Source organism: Dermacentor andersoni, chromosome 10, assembly GCF_023375885.2.
Source record: "Dermacentor andersoni chromosome 10, qqDerAnde1_hic_scaffold, whole genome shotgun sequence".
NCBI lineage: Eukaryota > Metazoa > Arthropoda > Arachnida > Ixodida > Ixodidae > Dermacentor > Dermacentor andersoni.
The window spans coordinates 55,028,665-55,043,472 of NC_092823.1; the positions used below are offsets into that span (position 1 = coordinate 55,028,665).

The 14,808-nt window shown below is 46.4% G+C and overlaps 1 protein-coding gene across 2 annotated transcripts in view; it reads left to right on the forward strand.

Annotated features, from left to right (window-relative positions):
• The first annotated feature begins 6,900 nt into the window (after positions 1 to 6,900).
• Positions 6,901 to 14,808, forward strand: part of LOC126543442 (anoctamin-4-like) — an 87,915-nt gene continuing 80,007 nt past the window's right edge. For both annotated transcript variants that reach the window (XM_072284865.1, XM_072284866.1), the window contains exon 1: positions 6,901 to 7,503. In XM_072284865.1, the coding sequence (XP_072140966.1) occupies positions 7,387 to 7,503 (117 nt within the window). In that variant the 5' untranslated portion in view covers positions 6,901 to 7,386. The remainder of the gene's footprint in view (positions 7,504 to 14,808) is intronic.

The window sequence follows — 14,808 nt, forward strand, 5'->3', positions numbered from 1 at the left end:
CCGAAGTATGTGTAAACTGAGATGTAAATCTCGATGAGGGTAAACAACAAGAACCTCATTGCGACCTTTCCGGTTCTACAGAGCGATCGATTCTGCACGCGGGCAGCCGGGTAGCCCAAAGCAGATGCTTCTGTTTGCGCAAGAAGGCAATCCCATATTACACAGGGGTAATGATGACCTAAAGAATACTCGTTTGTTTTCTTTTAACGGCGAAGAGACTGATCATATCTCTGCCATTTTGTGCGAATCAAAACGACGTGGAGGAAGCATAAACGAAGGTTATCGATCCTCGTCAGCGCAGGTGCTTTAATGCGACAGCAATATACTCCTACTACTGGTTGTGTTACTCATGTCTCCTCATATAAATTTCTTGAAATTTATTCCCTTCGATTAGACTTTTCTTTTTTACGGGAACTGGAAGTTTCGCTGTGGCTACGGAAAGCTGTGTCATCTCGCGCACTTGTGTTCGCGCCTGACCTCGGACGAGTCCGATTGTCGAAAAGTTGGCTCCGGCGACAATCCCTGTTAGACCACTGTTAATCACTGAGAGCTTCCATCTTCTCGTGACCTTCTCTCTTGTTCGGATCCTTACCAATTTATGCCAGTTGTACTATGCACGGTAACAAGCGTTTCAGCTTCGCTTGCTGGCTGCCCAGGAAAGTGCAACCTTTTTTGCCAGTCAAGTGCGTTAACCTTCGTGCAGGTGAATCAAAGAAAGCAGTCATGAAAGCCACGGTTCTTGCAGTTAGGACACCTGTTTTATCATGTTTATGTTCCACTTGTGAATTGCCTAATGCCGTGTTTGCAAAATTACGGAATTAAACTTCTACCTCAAAATTTTTGCAACTGCTCCACATGTATACTTATTGACAGCTTTTGATCGGATATTGATTGCTTTTTACTTACACGAGTGCTATGTTTCAATTTATAGTAGGGAAGAAAATCTGCAAACTTTTGTAGACTCTTTGTAGAGCGCCCGTATCACCTTTCGCCAGGCTTGTTCTCGAAGTGAGGTCCCAGCACACTGCTCATGCAAGATTACACGTACCAACGCACTTTATTGGTAGGAACAGAGACCAATGCATTTACACTTATTTATTTCGCTTCTGTGCTTCTATTGCACCTTAGTCGTCGTCAGGATAACACAACCAGCGACATTTTGTCGTCGTGTTTTTCAACCGCGTGCGGTACGCCCCATCTCTCAGTTCATGTGGAACGGCCATCGGTCTGTTGTGATCACCATCATTGATAGCATAATAGGTCCCATGCATTGAAGCAACAATACGATAATAACATTAGGCCGATGTTCAATCAAACGAGAACCGACTTGCAGTAGCTAGTTGTTGGGTTAAATACGCCTGCGTTAGAAACAGCAGCGCAAGTAATGTAGGCCCTGAAGAGGATCCTGCTTGCCATCAGGCCCCGTACAACATGTGTGTGGCATTTTCATTACGTTCATCAACTACCCCTCCCTATTATCTAACTCCACCTTCCCTATATTTCCCGTTTTATCATATAGGCCCCAGCATGCAGCAGCGATTTCGTCAGGCTGGCCTGCTTAACCTTTATAAAATTATCCATATCTCTTTCTCCCATCGCTGCAGTATGAAAGCCTCTTTTACCGATTTCCTGGTAGCGCTACCCCGCTATAGCCAAATTCATTTAGTTATCTAGGGCACATAGAGCAACGATCTATCAACAACTCCGTAAATGAAGGATTCGTGTGTTGGTTTGGCCCCAAGAGACAAGTTACAGGGTATGCTAACCAGGGCTCTGAACGTCCAGCCCGCAACAGCAACTTTTTTTTTCTCATTCATCAGGTCAAATGCGCGCTAGTTGTTTGCACCCACCCAGCTGAAGTCATGCGAGATTTTTCATTCTGTAGGCGAGCAGCAGAAGAGCCAGCAGGGAAGCCGGCCAAATAGCCCTGCAGATTTGGCTCACGTCGTGGCTGGCGACTTCGGAAGCAGATCGCAGAAGGTGAGATCTTTTACGCTCAGTGTTACTTTATGTGTGAGGCTGTTGTAGTAGCGGTTGCGTTGCCTTTTAAATATGGCACATACTGACGAAGAGGAATTGGCGAAGGTTCGCATTAGAAAGGATGTGAAGTGACTTTTGTATTGCTAACTTAGTGACAATTATTGCCATTATTACAAAAAATATACAAGACATAAAAAGATTGATGATTATACAGATTTAGCTTGATGAGTCGTTCGAGAAAAAAGCAGAACGGGAAGAAAATCTGGAATTTGTTGTTAAAGAACGGATTTCACGCTTATGTAGGAATCAGTGACCAGCGAAGCTTTCTTTAGCGTTTACTGAAATGTCCCCACTTCAATTCTCCTTCGTCACTTCTCTTTGCCTCAACGCTCCTCGCTCAATGCATGTTTAGTCCCATTTTTATTCCTGTTACTTCTCACATTGGGCTGCTCCTGTTGCCGACTTAGTCACTTCTCTTTAGCTGAATTCTACAGTTTGCAGCTGCGGACTTCTTCACTTACCTCTTGTTCTGGTTTTCTATTTGTGAACCTATACCCAGTTTGGGATATTGGCAGATAATGTTTCACATACTCAATGGCCCAGCTTGCCTATCCGGGCACGCACTTTGTGGCCCTTGTTGTATAAGTGGCAAAATAGCATTAGCTGGCACCCGCAGAGGGGAAACAAATAAAGAAAGGTTCACTTGAAAAAAAAATCCCAGGACACTTAAGCACTTCTCGCGAGTTATTAATGCGAAAACATTATTGCCCAATTGAACGCTGCTGAGCGTTCCTTCGAGCTACGAACTCCTCGCGGGCAAGCGAGCGCGCTGACACGCTTGCCGCGCTTTGATTTGGCTTTACTGAGGCTCACTAAGAGAATGCAGACCAGAGCTTGCGCGGACAACGAACGCGCAAATAAGACAGGCTTCCGAAAGCGTGAGCGGGGTAATGTGGCGCCGCGACTACGCCCTTCCCCTTCGCGTTGTTGTAGTGACTTTTGAAGGAGAGGAAGAGAGAAGTGCAGTGCCGTAACTGTCTCTCAGAGGAGGACACCTCAAGAGCACTGCACAGGGTAAGGGGAGTGGGGAGAAAAAGATCAGGGAGAGAAGGAAAAGAAGGCGGGAAAGAAATAACAAGAAGGGTGAAGAAGCAATGCGGGGCTTAGAGCCGCGCTCTCAGCTGCGTTTCACAACAAAAGTCAAGTAGGGCAGGAAGCACTTTCTTGACAATGGAAGGCAAGAACTGGCGCGCTACTGCGGCAGCAGGTGTTTTCTTTCGCCCGCACTGCTCCGTGGAGGCGCGCTCGTCACGTGAAGTTGCGTCGCAGCCAATTGGAATTTGTGGACCCTTTCTCTGCTGCAGACGCCGGCTGCTTCCCCCAATGAGCAATTTGACGCTTTCGCATCAAAAAGATCTCATAAGTCAGTCTCCCTGTATCGACGATGTAGTCATGCAAAATCTGACAGACTTCTTTTCAGGCACGTACCAGGCCGAAATATCAAGTGTTGAAAACTTGGGCACCCGAAATGCATTGCTGGACGTATATCTTTGGGAATTGTATTTTTTGGAGTAGGGTATGAAATTATCCAACGATTCTGCATCCCAGCATGACCCGCAAAGATATGACCATATGAAGGGATATATATAAACGTAAATGTTCAAGTGCGGTACTTCACACCGTAGAAAAGAAGAGTAATCGTTACTGCGTGTGTTGTGATGTGACTTCTCCACCAATTTGAGATGAACTTACGTTTTGCAAACGTACACAATTTTCTGTGGCATTTTTCATAAGCAAAACCAAATCGTGTTGCAAGAGAGTAGCATAGTCATAACCGGCAAGCAAAAATCAGGAGTGCTCCGTCGTAATCGTTCTTAATGTTGTGGCCTCGGAATATGTCTCAAGTCCACAAGGTGACCAAATTTCTACACACCAGCAAGAATGCAATCAAAAATGACACATTAGGTAGTACAATACCCCCCCCCCCCCCCCCAAACAAAGAAGAAAAAAGAAAACGTACACTTCAATCAGCCATTTCTAGCATCACACTCTTATTCCTTTTTTCTCTTTTTTTACAAAGGAGCAGTTTTATAGTAAGGCAGTAGAGCAATACATTTACAAATCTTGCCTACTTGATTAATCTTTAACTGTTTGGTAATTTTAACGTCCACGCTTGCCAAACTACTTCGTTCTCGCTTTACAATGCCATGCATTTTAATGTAATATTATTATCCTTTGATACTTATTTAATTTTATAGCATTATATCACCAAAAACGTCTCAGCATTATGATCTTTTTTGTGCTTAACAGCTGTGATAATAATCAAAGCGAAACTGCGGCCTTCTTTACACATCCTCCACATTATGGGAAGTTCCCTAAGTAAATCTCAGCGCAATGAATTGATGAGCATCGCACCGGCCCGGCTGAAACACACGCCGCTGCTGTGTCGTGTAGACGGTGTACGAAAGCGGCTTCTTATGTGAACTTCGAAACTGGATATTGAAATAGTTGTAAGAAGCGCTGTGCCTGGCATCTTCCTGAAATTGCACACTATAAAATTTGTCTCCGCAAGCGTTGTAACAGGCACACACGGGTTATCGTCACTGAAGGAGGAGACAACTTTGATATTACACTACCACATATAGATGCAAGCGTGGTGAGACTGCATGAGTAAAAAACGGCCGAACCCATCTCACAATTATTGCCGACGGTAATGCGTTTAGCATTGAATTAATATAGCGGCACAGCGTAGAGCCATCGTCGAAGCGAGTTATGAATGAGGTGTGTACTGCAGCGGGATTCCTTTTTTCACGCCTCGGATGGTTGGATGGATGGATGGATGGGTGGATGGATGGATGGATGGATGGATTCCCTAAAATTACTGGCGCCAGCTAGGCCAGGAATCCTGCGCGTGGCTTGCCGAATGCATGGCGCACCCGTGCGTGCGAGCTCTGAGAAACGCGTCATGCGACAACCGGGCTCCGCTCTCGCGCTTCTTTCTGGACACGTTGCGCCGTCTAGTGGCACTGCCGAGAAGTCCGCGCTTGGCCTCCGAGACGAGAAGCGTGGCGCGCGGATGCTTGTGAACGGTGAGAATTGCTTTCTCGTTGGCGCACACTGAATGGCACATAAGCAGTCACCCAAGTTGGTGAGATGTTCACTTACGAGTGACACATAGCCAGTGCCTTCATGGCGAAGCTCGCTAAAGCGTGAGAATGAGAGGCGTTCAATGAAAAGCGGCATATACTCAGTGCGTTTGCGATGCAGCCTGCCTATGCGTCGAGTTGCTGTCCTTGAGGTACTGCTGTAACGGGGACTCGATTCCGCTCACCATCGGGGAAACTTATAGAATATTTTTTGTCATTACAGAGCGGCACATTCCTAGCAGCACGTACCTAGTTACATAAGTTGGCGTCCAAAACGTTCATTAAAGTGCGTTACATGCCTACTGGCACATACCCGGCGACTCAAGTTGGCGTCAAAGAGATTCATAGAAGACCAGCACAGACTGAGTTACACATACCCAGTGCTCGAAATCGGCGCCAAAGAGTTTCTTCGAAAAGCGCTACCTACCCTGTCCTGCATCTACAGTAACCCATGCCGGTGTGAAAGAAGAAAGTAGAAAACTTTATTGAAAGAAGAGGCGGAGGTGCGTGGAGCATTATGGAGGCTACTCCACTAGCCTTATCAGCCCGCCGTACTTGACCCAAGAAGTTCGTAGAAGAGCGGCCACAAATTCAGCGACCCCAACTTAGTCACGTGGTTGGTTTCGAACCCTACTACCTCAGCACTGCAGCCCGATGCGCCTGCCCATTCTACCACGGACTATCCAGCGACCCACGTAGACAAGAAAAGGATTAGATACAAACATACATAGATAGATGCAAACATAGATCGTTGGTTCACGGAAAGTGTGTGAAGTGCACTAAGAACGCTAACGCATTAAAATTGCATCCTCTAACTTTTTTTCACAGAAATCTTTAGACTGTCGACCGCCCAATCCACCACAGATTTTGCCCAGCGACTCTCGATAGCGGGAAGAAAGGCACTGAAACAAAACAGAGACGTGCAATAGCAAATTATTTGCAAAATATGAAGCCCAGCTTTTGCCCGCATGCTGCTCTCTCTCTCTGTGCGATTTATCGCTGGCCGCCACTCCCGCCAGATGCGTGCTACTCGCCTTCCGCTCCTCGTCCTGTGTGTGCGCCCCCCCCCCTCTCCCCCCTCGCCTTCCTGTAAGCCTGGCCTCGTATACAACCCGGCCGCCGCAATAGATAAAGCGGAAATGTGTGGCCAAACATTGCGTATGGGAAGTGGAAGTGAGAGCATGTAAGCGCACGCCTCGTAAGGAGCCGGTGTCTTCCGATGCTCACAATTGTCTATCCAAGAATGGGACTGTTTAGGGGCTGTTGTAACAAAACTCGTCATTACAAAACAGCTGCGCGGTGGTTTCTTGCCTTTATTTCTCTCTCTTTTTTTTAGTGCGCCCTTATTGTTCTACGCACCGTGTAACAACTAGCCCAATAACAAATCCGCTTTAATCTCTCAATCATTCGAAGCGTTTGCCACGAGCTCCTTATCTGTTCTACATATAGCCCAACAAATGCTCAGTCTAAGATTAGATTAAGCAAAATACTCCTACTATTCCGGAAAAAAGAAGCTTCGTTTTAAGAAGGCTTGATCCTTCAGCTGAGTGTGTGGTAGTTTAGGTATGTTTTTAGTCTTTATTATCAAAGAAGCTCTTTAATTGCTAAAGACTTTCAAAGGCAAAGACGCCTTTAACGCCAGAACTACGACATACGATTCGATTAAGTGACACATTCAAACTATACAGAAAAAAAAAGGAGAATGGTATGTCCCAGTGAGTCGATCCTTCTGCTTTTCGCTACAATCAAGGTTTATCATGGCCATTAGCTGCCGCGTATTGATGTCAAGTGATAAGGTTATTTTATCATTTTATGAACGCTTGACGTAAACGTTAAGCTGTAAACGATATTTACATGGTAATGTGAGCCCTTACAAACCACTCTACGTTCTTTTTTTTTTCCTTTTCCTGAGGCGTACCCCAACTCCACCTGCGCTTCGAGCACTATACCTCCTGGTCTGAATGGTCTTGTCAATTGAGACGCCTTACCTTCTTTCGGGCACATTTTTTATACGAGTTCCCTTTCTTTCTATAGAAGACGCTGGCTCGTTTTCTTTTCTTTTCGCATCTTTTCTTCCGATTCCTGCTCTTTCGTGACCCTTCCCCTATATAGCACCTCCGCTGCCGGAAAGCTAAGCGTGTAGGGGTTCCGGCAAAAGAAAAGGAAAGAGAGACAAAAAAACGAGAAAGAAAACAGCTACGTTTGTTCGAGAGCAGTTGCATGGTGGCTAGCACACGTGGGTTGTTGGCGTTCGAGGACCATGGCTGCGAGTGCTTCGTCGACGCTCATGGCTTTCTGGAACTGGGCGTTCGATCACAACGGCCTCCTCGATGAGAACTCTACCGCCGAACGCCGCGCCGTCCATCCGGCAAACAGCGTAAGTGTCCTGCGATTAAGATCGCAGCACATCATTGAAAGGGGGCTACGGGCCGCGGATTGGCCAGACCGCATTAGGCGTCACTTCTATGTCATTTCCTGACGAATGACGCCGCCCTAATGATGTTCCTGCATCGTGGGCAAGCGCGCGGTGCCCGAGTCCATTTCCCCTGCCGTGTATGCTGATCGCTTTGGGAATGTCGTGTAATCATGCACATAGCGCATCTGGGCTCCCTTTATTTCTTTTTTATTGTTTATTTTCTGGTCAGTGCGTGGCTGCGTCGCAATGAGTACAGCTTGTTGGAATCAATAGGGAAATACGGTCACAAGGGGCTAACATCGATGGAGGTGCATATTTTCCCTTACGTATGGTAACTGGCGCTCCTTACCATAATTATTGGCAACAACCGCGTGGGCTTTGTTGTTTCAGGTATTTATATTTAGGACTGAAAGTACCATCGCTGTTATTAAATTTACAGGGCCACTACACACGCGCGCCATGTATCATGCTTATACCTGCTGTAGCCTGACGCCTGACGTTGAAGTTAACTATGTTTCGCTCATGTGAATCTTACTAAATTATTTTCATCTTTATGTTTGATAAAAGATATCCAAAAAATTTAAACGTGGATAGACATTATTGTTACTTACGATAAAGAGTTCTCATTTTTAATATGTAAAAACGCACCTTTAGGAGCTTGTATACCATGTTTCGAAAGTTGGTTAAGTTTCTCAGCCTCTCCTGCGATTTTTGCTTTCTGCCGCATCTAATGCTAATACCAATTTATAAATAAAGAGTTCGCCGGAATGGTTAGGGGCCCTAGGACTTAGTCATACAACGTCTAATTTGATCAGTTTTGTTGTCCCCGTAATTGAAGTAAAAACAGTAATTATATTCTTGCATTTCCTTTCATAAAAACAATGCGTTCGCTACGTTCCTGTCAAGGATGCTGTGTCACACTGATAACGCGCATGTCATTCGTTACCTTTTCTTTTAATTTTTGGGTTTTACGTGCTAAAACCACTATCTGATTAGGAGGCACGCCGTAGTGGGGGACTCCGTAAATTTGGACCCCCTGGGGTTCTGTAGCATGCACCTAATCCTAGTACACTGGTGTTCTCTCATTTCGTCCCAAATCGAAATGCGGCCGCCATGGCCGGGATTCGATCCCGCGACCTCGTGCTTAGCAGCCCAACGCCATAACCACTAAGTAACCACGGCGGGTCGTTCGTGACCCGGAAGTACCGGTCGCACAGGGCTCAACAAAGGAAGTGCAGGCAAGACTGATGACGATGACTGTCGTATGTCCAAGATACGCGTCAAATGTTATAAACTGTTTTTAGACTGTAGAGGCTGCATATTCACAACTTCGCTGGTGCTTTATAAGTATGTTTATCTGCGGTAAAGAATTCGTGGATTGATCTCCTGGCCCACTGTCAGCAGATGTGCACGTATTCACCCCGAAGAAGAAAAAAAAAACGCAGCTGGGAAAGCAGTGCGAACTTCGACAACCCCACTGCTCGGCACTGGCCGCATGTTCTGTATACCACACGCTCGCGGAAGTCATGCCGCGACCACAACACCTGCCTCACGGGCGTCGGTTCTGTTGTTATGCGGAGAGTCTGAGAACTCTCACGTCATAACCAAACCTTGGGGCCGAGATAACGCGCAAACGCGACTGCCGTCTTCCTCCTTCCTCGCATCTCTTATCTGCATACGGGAGCCATTAAGCGTACGTTCTGGCTTTCCCCGCTTCGCTCGCACTTAGGCCCGCGCCGGGCGTTAACGGCACACGTGGCCGCACGCCTAGATCGTTTGCGCCGCCATAACGGAAACCCACTTCCCATTTCCCACTTCCGGCGGTGGCGGCACGCCGTTTCGTTAGCGCGGCACATCTCGGGCCCACCGTCTTCGCGCCTTTATCGATTAATCAATTCTGGCGCGCTCTTATGGCGCCCGCTCGACAGAGAGTTGTTTTCGACTCGCGCGCGTGCTAGTGCAGCACGCCGAGGTTCGGTGGTGCCATCCCCGTTTTAAAAATTTTAAGAAGGGACGCGGCTGGAAAACAACACCGTTCGATGTTTCGCGCTCTCTAGAAGTATCCGGAAGAAAAAAAAACACCAATAAACGATGCATTTCCTTTCCTAGATAGCGAGAAAAGGAGATCAGTACTTTATTATGCGGAAATTGTCGAAGGCCTGCGGAGTGCTCCCAGCGTACAGGCTCACACTCCGTCGTCGTGTGGCCTCCCGGTTCTAAGGTTCTAAGACTACCTAAGAATTCACTGGTGTATGCACCACTCTCCAACTCGCCGGCCAATTACGTTCGCTCATTTAAGTGACGTCACGATGGCAGGGAGCTTCATTCAACCTCGACGTCTCTAGGGAACTACGTTTTGGAGCGCGGAAGCACATAGCACAGGTGCGGTGCATTTCTGTGGGCGGAGCTTGTACGGTGTCCGGAGGTTCCCGCCGGGTGTAGCGCGATGTCAGGACGTCGCGGACAAGGGGTGAAGAAGAGTTTATCTCGGGTAGGCCCAGCACTGGCGCGATGGTTGAACGCCGCCGGGATGGCTACAGCGGGAAACTGCTGGTTTTCCACCGTTGAGGCACAGGTAAGCCAAGCTGTGGACGGGGGGAAAAAGGAAGAGGAGGCAAAGAGGAGACGACGTGGCGGTTATTGAGTAATTACTATTTAGACGTATGACAGCGTAGGAACACACGTAAACACGCGGCTGCACGCAGCCTTCTCGTCCGTCATGTGCCCTTGCGCTGCACGCCTAATTACGCACCACCTATATACGAACCCAACTCGCCGCTTTATGGTGCCCGCGTACCCGCCGTTGCGTTCACACCCCGGAGAAGGTGAGGAAGAACTGACAGACAAAATCATTTATTACATTGTGACTCATTCCGACTCCCTATCCGGGACTACTCGGCCTTTTGGTAGTGCTCAGGGTTGACGAGATGTGGAGGTGTTGGTGTGGCTTTCACGGTGTCGTGTCTTGAGTGGGGTCTGTGCGCATCCTCTGTTTTGTTGCGGTGTGCAACAAAAACGGCGACAACGCGGGAACGCCTCTTCTGAATATTTTCCACTCTGTGTCCCCCCGACATCGGTTGGCCCATCTCACATCGAGGGATCAGCGCTTCATTAACTAGGCATAGGTGCGCACGAAGTCCCTCGCATACGGAAATAGGCCTTGATTTGAAGCCCATGCTAGGCGTGGCCAAAATAACGTCTTACGTGACCGTGTGGAAGGAAACGCAATGTGCGTCTTGGATTCGTTCCCGCCAGGCGTCATCAAGTCGAGCATGAGCTTCAAGTCAAGGTGCATTTCTGAATACGCAGTTGACGTCAGCGTGAAATGGTACTCATGCTAACGTTTCGCGTTGTTCGGTCATGATCCAGAGGAGGGGTACCGAAAACATGCTGTCCTTGGTAAACCCACCTGCCTCTCCAGGGTGCCCTTTCCCCTGTTCTTTTTCTCACCGATATGTTTATGGTATTCGTTGTTAAATCTAAACTTTAATGTAATAATTCACCAACGAAAAGGTAGGGTTAGATTCTTTTCGGCCGCTTGCCGAACCTTAAAATTCCGTTCAGAACGCAGTATGGGAACCCTTGATGTAGGGAAAGGCGTCTCAGAAAACGCGCAGGACACGCTCTGCGAGCGATTAAACGAGAAGAAAGGGGTTTAACCAAGGGGCCCGATTTTTATTAGTCATATAAGAAGCCAACAAACACTGACACCAAGGACAACATAGGGGACATTACTTGTGCTCCTATAGCTGCTCAGGAAACAAGTCCAATGACGACGCAACGTTAATTTAACGTTGACCCTACATTGTACAGCACCTCTCCGTCCGAATGGCCGACACTGACCCCGCCTTTGGTGCTGCTTCGCATTCGTTGCGTCCGCTCTACTGCCATGCCCGATGGACATGGCGTGGTAATAGGGAAATGGTTTCTAAAGGCACAATGAAAACACGTATAGCAGGTTTTCAACATACATGAAAAATATGTTAAGCTTAGAGTGTTAGTGTGTCACAAGGTTAATTAAGTTATTACTCTAGCGGTAGAAGCGTTTCTTTCGAAGCCAGCCCGCATTATGTTATTCTTTCTTTCTTTCGCGGTGCGCTATGACGGGGCTGTAATATGTCAGTTAGTTGAAAGTCGCATTGCATTCTTGCCAAGTTCACGTCGGCTTGCCCACTGGTAAAGAAATGACTGCTTTCTTAATCCTATTCCACGTCACCCGTAAATAACTAGTTCTTACTACTCCAGTCACGAGTCACTCACTGCAAGCTTGTCCATTCGGATCAGAAGTCAGCTGACATATATATATATATATATATATATATATATATATATATATATATATATATATATATATATTGCGTTGTTCGCACTACTGGAATCATTGTGCAATTTACCATAAATGCCTCTATTTATGGCAATTGCCCTAATCACTTGAGTAGCCCAGATGGTCTCGTGACCTAAGTGGAAGGTTGAGTCAATTTTTCATGGTGTACCTGGCCCGGAGAATGTATGCAACCATGACAGCGATGGTTGCTTTCCGGGGTTGCCATGGCAACTGGGCGCCGTGGCAGAAGATTGCGCGGCATGCGCAAACTTGTCAGCACAACAACAAACAGGACGACGAATGATGTACCGTCAAGTTATGGGGCTAGCCGCTTGGCGGTGAGAAGAGATGCCGCAAACAACGCAATAGTCGAAGGACAAAAAGAAAAGAAGAACGAAGAGGACGCGTTGTTTACGCGAAACCGAAACTGCGCCCCTTCGTTGCCGGCGCAAACAAGAAGCTGAGTGATGGTGCAGGCAAAGCTTAGCACATCTGGTTTACCTCCGCGAACACATCTGCCTTTGGCATATACATTATTGCTGGTGAGGCGTCGCTGGTTCGACCCAGCACACTTCTTTATCTCTCTCTCTTTCTCTCTTGTAGTTATAGAGAGCTAATCAGTGTTATGGAAAATCGTGCGTTTCGCACACAGGAAGAGGGCGACTCAGGCCCTCTGATTGTGACAGTTTGCCAGAGCAGTCACATTAAAGTTAAATTACAACTGTTGAAAAATAAATAACTGAATAAGAAAATAAATTACAAATAAGTTGCAGAAACGTTACTTGTCTTCCGTTTCAGTTATTGTCATGTCCAGGAATTTTGAACATAGCCCTTTTTGCTATCTGTCGGCAGTGCAGCAGCATAACTTGACGGGCAGAATTTTCTAAGGAAATATTTCAGCAGCCGACCGAATTTCAACAACTTTCCCTTAGCAGCATCAAGCAGCACCTTTTATTAACGTGCGCATCTGCGGCAGTTGGTCGTAACGTCTTTGCCGCGTTATAGCAGAATTTTGGGCATGATTAAAACACTGCTATGACGCAGCAGGAAAGATACAAATAACTGCCATAAGGGCGCCGGTCACTAGAAGGTCCTACCCTTTTAGTGACCGGCCTTCTAGGACCATGATCTTTGCTAGAAGCCAACATCATGGTCCTACCTTTTCGACTTCGCTGACTGAAAGTCGTTGAAACACAGGCTACCTTTTTTATTAACAGTTTTAAAAATGGTGCCCATTGAGTTAGACTGGTGCATTGCGCTGAAGTGAAACAGATGGTCGCAGGGGCAACGTTCAAAATTCTTTGTTGTGGGTGTTTCGTGCTTCCAAGAGCCGATGAGTTGTCTTGAGATTTTAAAAAATGAAGGACTTCGCAATCAATTGGTTCTTGATATTCTCTCTCCGGCTGATGGGGTACTTCTGGTAGGAGGTGCATGCAGAAGACTCTCCTTGGGTATGCAAATGTTACGCGTGCATTCCTTCGCCCTCCCATCGGGTTCTTCTGTATCCTCGACAATTCTATAACCTCTTTCTATAGCTGAACACAATCAATGCCTGTTTCCAAGGAAGGTCACCCTCCCCTTTATTTATTGAGAGGATTTTATCCGCAAGGAAATGTTGGCATCAGGAAATTGTGCCGGTTGCTATTGTTGCTGTGGCGCTGCCACGTCAATCGCCATTTCGAATGATTTCAGAATGTTTCTAGTGCTTAATGAAGTTACATCTCTCGTATCTACTTCTTGCAGGACGTGCGACCACAGACGTTAGCAGTAATTATTCATTTGCACGATAGACGCGATTCCTAAACATGGCATGACGTCTCGTCTGACCTCTAAATTATCAAGCCGTTCTGGACACAATTCCCACGATGTTGGTTCTGATCGCTTCTTGTTTCTCGTGGCCCTTGTTGTCGGAGTTTCTCGTGCGAATCGGTTCTCGTTAATGTGCTTTCTCGTTTTTCGTTATTTTGACTCTCAGAGCTGGTCCTTCTGACGGCTTCTAGTTTCTCGCGGTTTCTCGTCGTTCGTAGTCTGCAGCTTCTCGTGGTTCTCGTACGCACGGTTACCGCTTCTCGTTGTTATATTCCTATTTTGTTTATAATTTCTAATTGTTATTACTGTCATGGGTTCTCAAATTCTTTTTCATTTCTGTGACTTTTTGTTTGTCACACTTCTTATTCACCTATTTTCTTGTTTGTTATGACTTTTCGTGCTCGCCGTTCTGGACGTGAGGGTTTATTGTTTGCTAATGTTTTCGTTCTGGTGTTTTCTCATTTTTCAATGTTAATTTTTTCTCATGACACTTTCTCATGCTTTCTCCTTTACATGTTTTCTTATTTCACACTATTTGTCCCTTTTATTGTTCTGCTTCTCGTGGGCATTTCGTTCTCGCAGTTTGTTGTTTCTCATGAAACCATTTTTCATGAATTTAAGTGTATCGTGGTTCTGGCTTCTCACGATTTCTCGGTTTTAAGGTTTGGGTTTTAACAGTTACTTTTCTCATGATTCTCGTTTTTGCCATTTAATGCTCTTACGGTTTCTCGATTGTTGCGGCTTTTTGTTTGTCATGGTTTCTCCTGCATCTCTTGTAAGGCGCAAGCATTTTTGGCTAGTACCCAAGCCCTGTGACGCGAGAAGTGTAATGTCTTGCATCTGTACAAAAAATGCATAATTTGCAAAGTAAAGACAATCGCTATAATAGTGTAAATGTAGATGATCGGTAGTTGTATAAGCTATAAAGAGCAATTTAAACCAAAAAGCTGAATAAAAAGAGAATCCCTATAGAGTTAGTATGAGCATTTCTAACGCGCTTCTTCTTCATCTGCACATGATCTTCATGGCATCGGGTTCTTCGTCTTCATTACTTGTGGGAGCTCATACTTAAATTGATCTGTGGCTTGAGTGTGATCGATCCGCCGCATCTTCGGGCAGTATTGAAGGTCGTG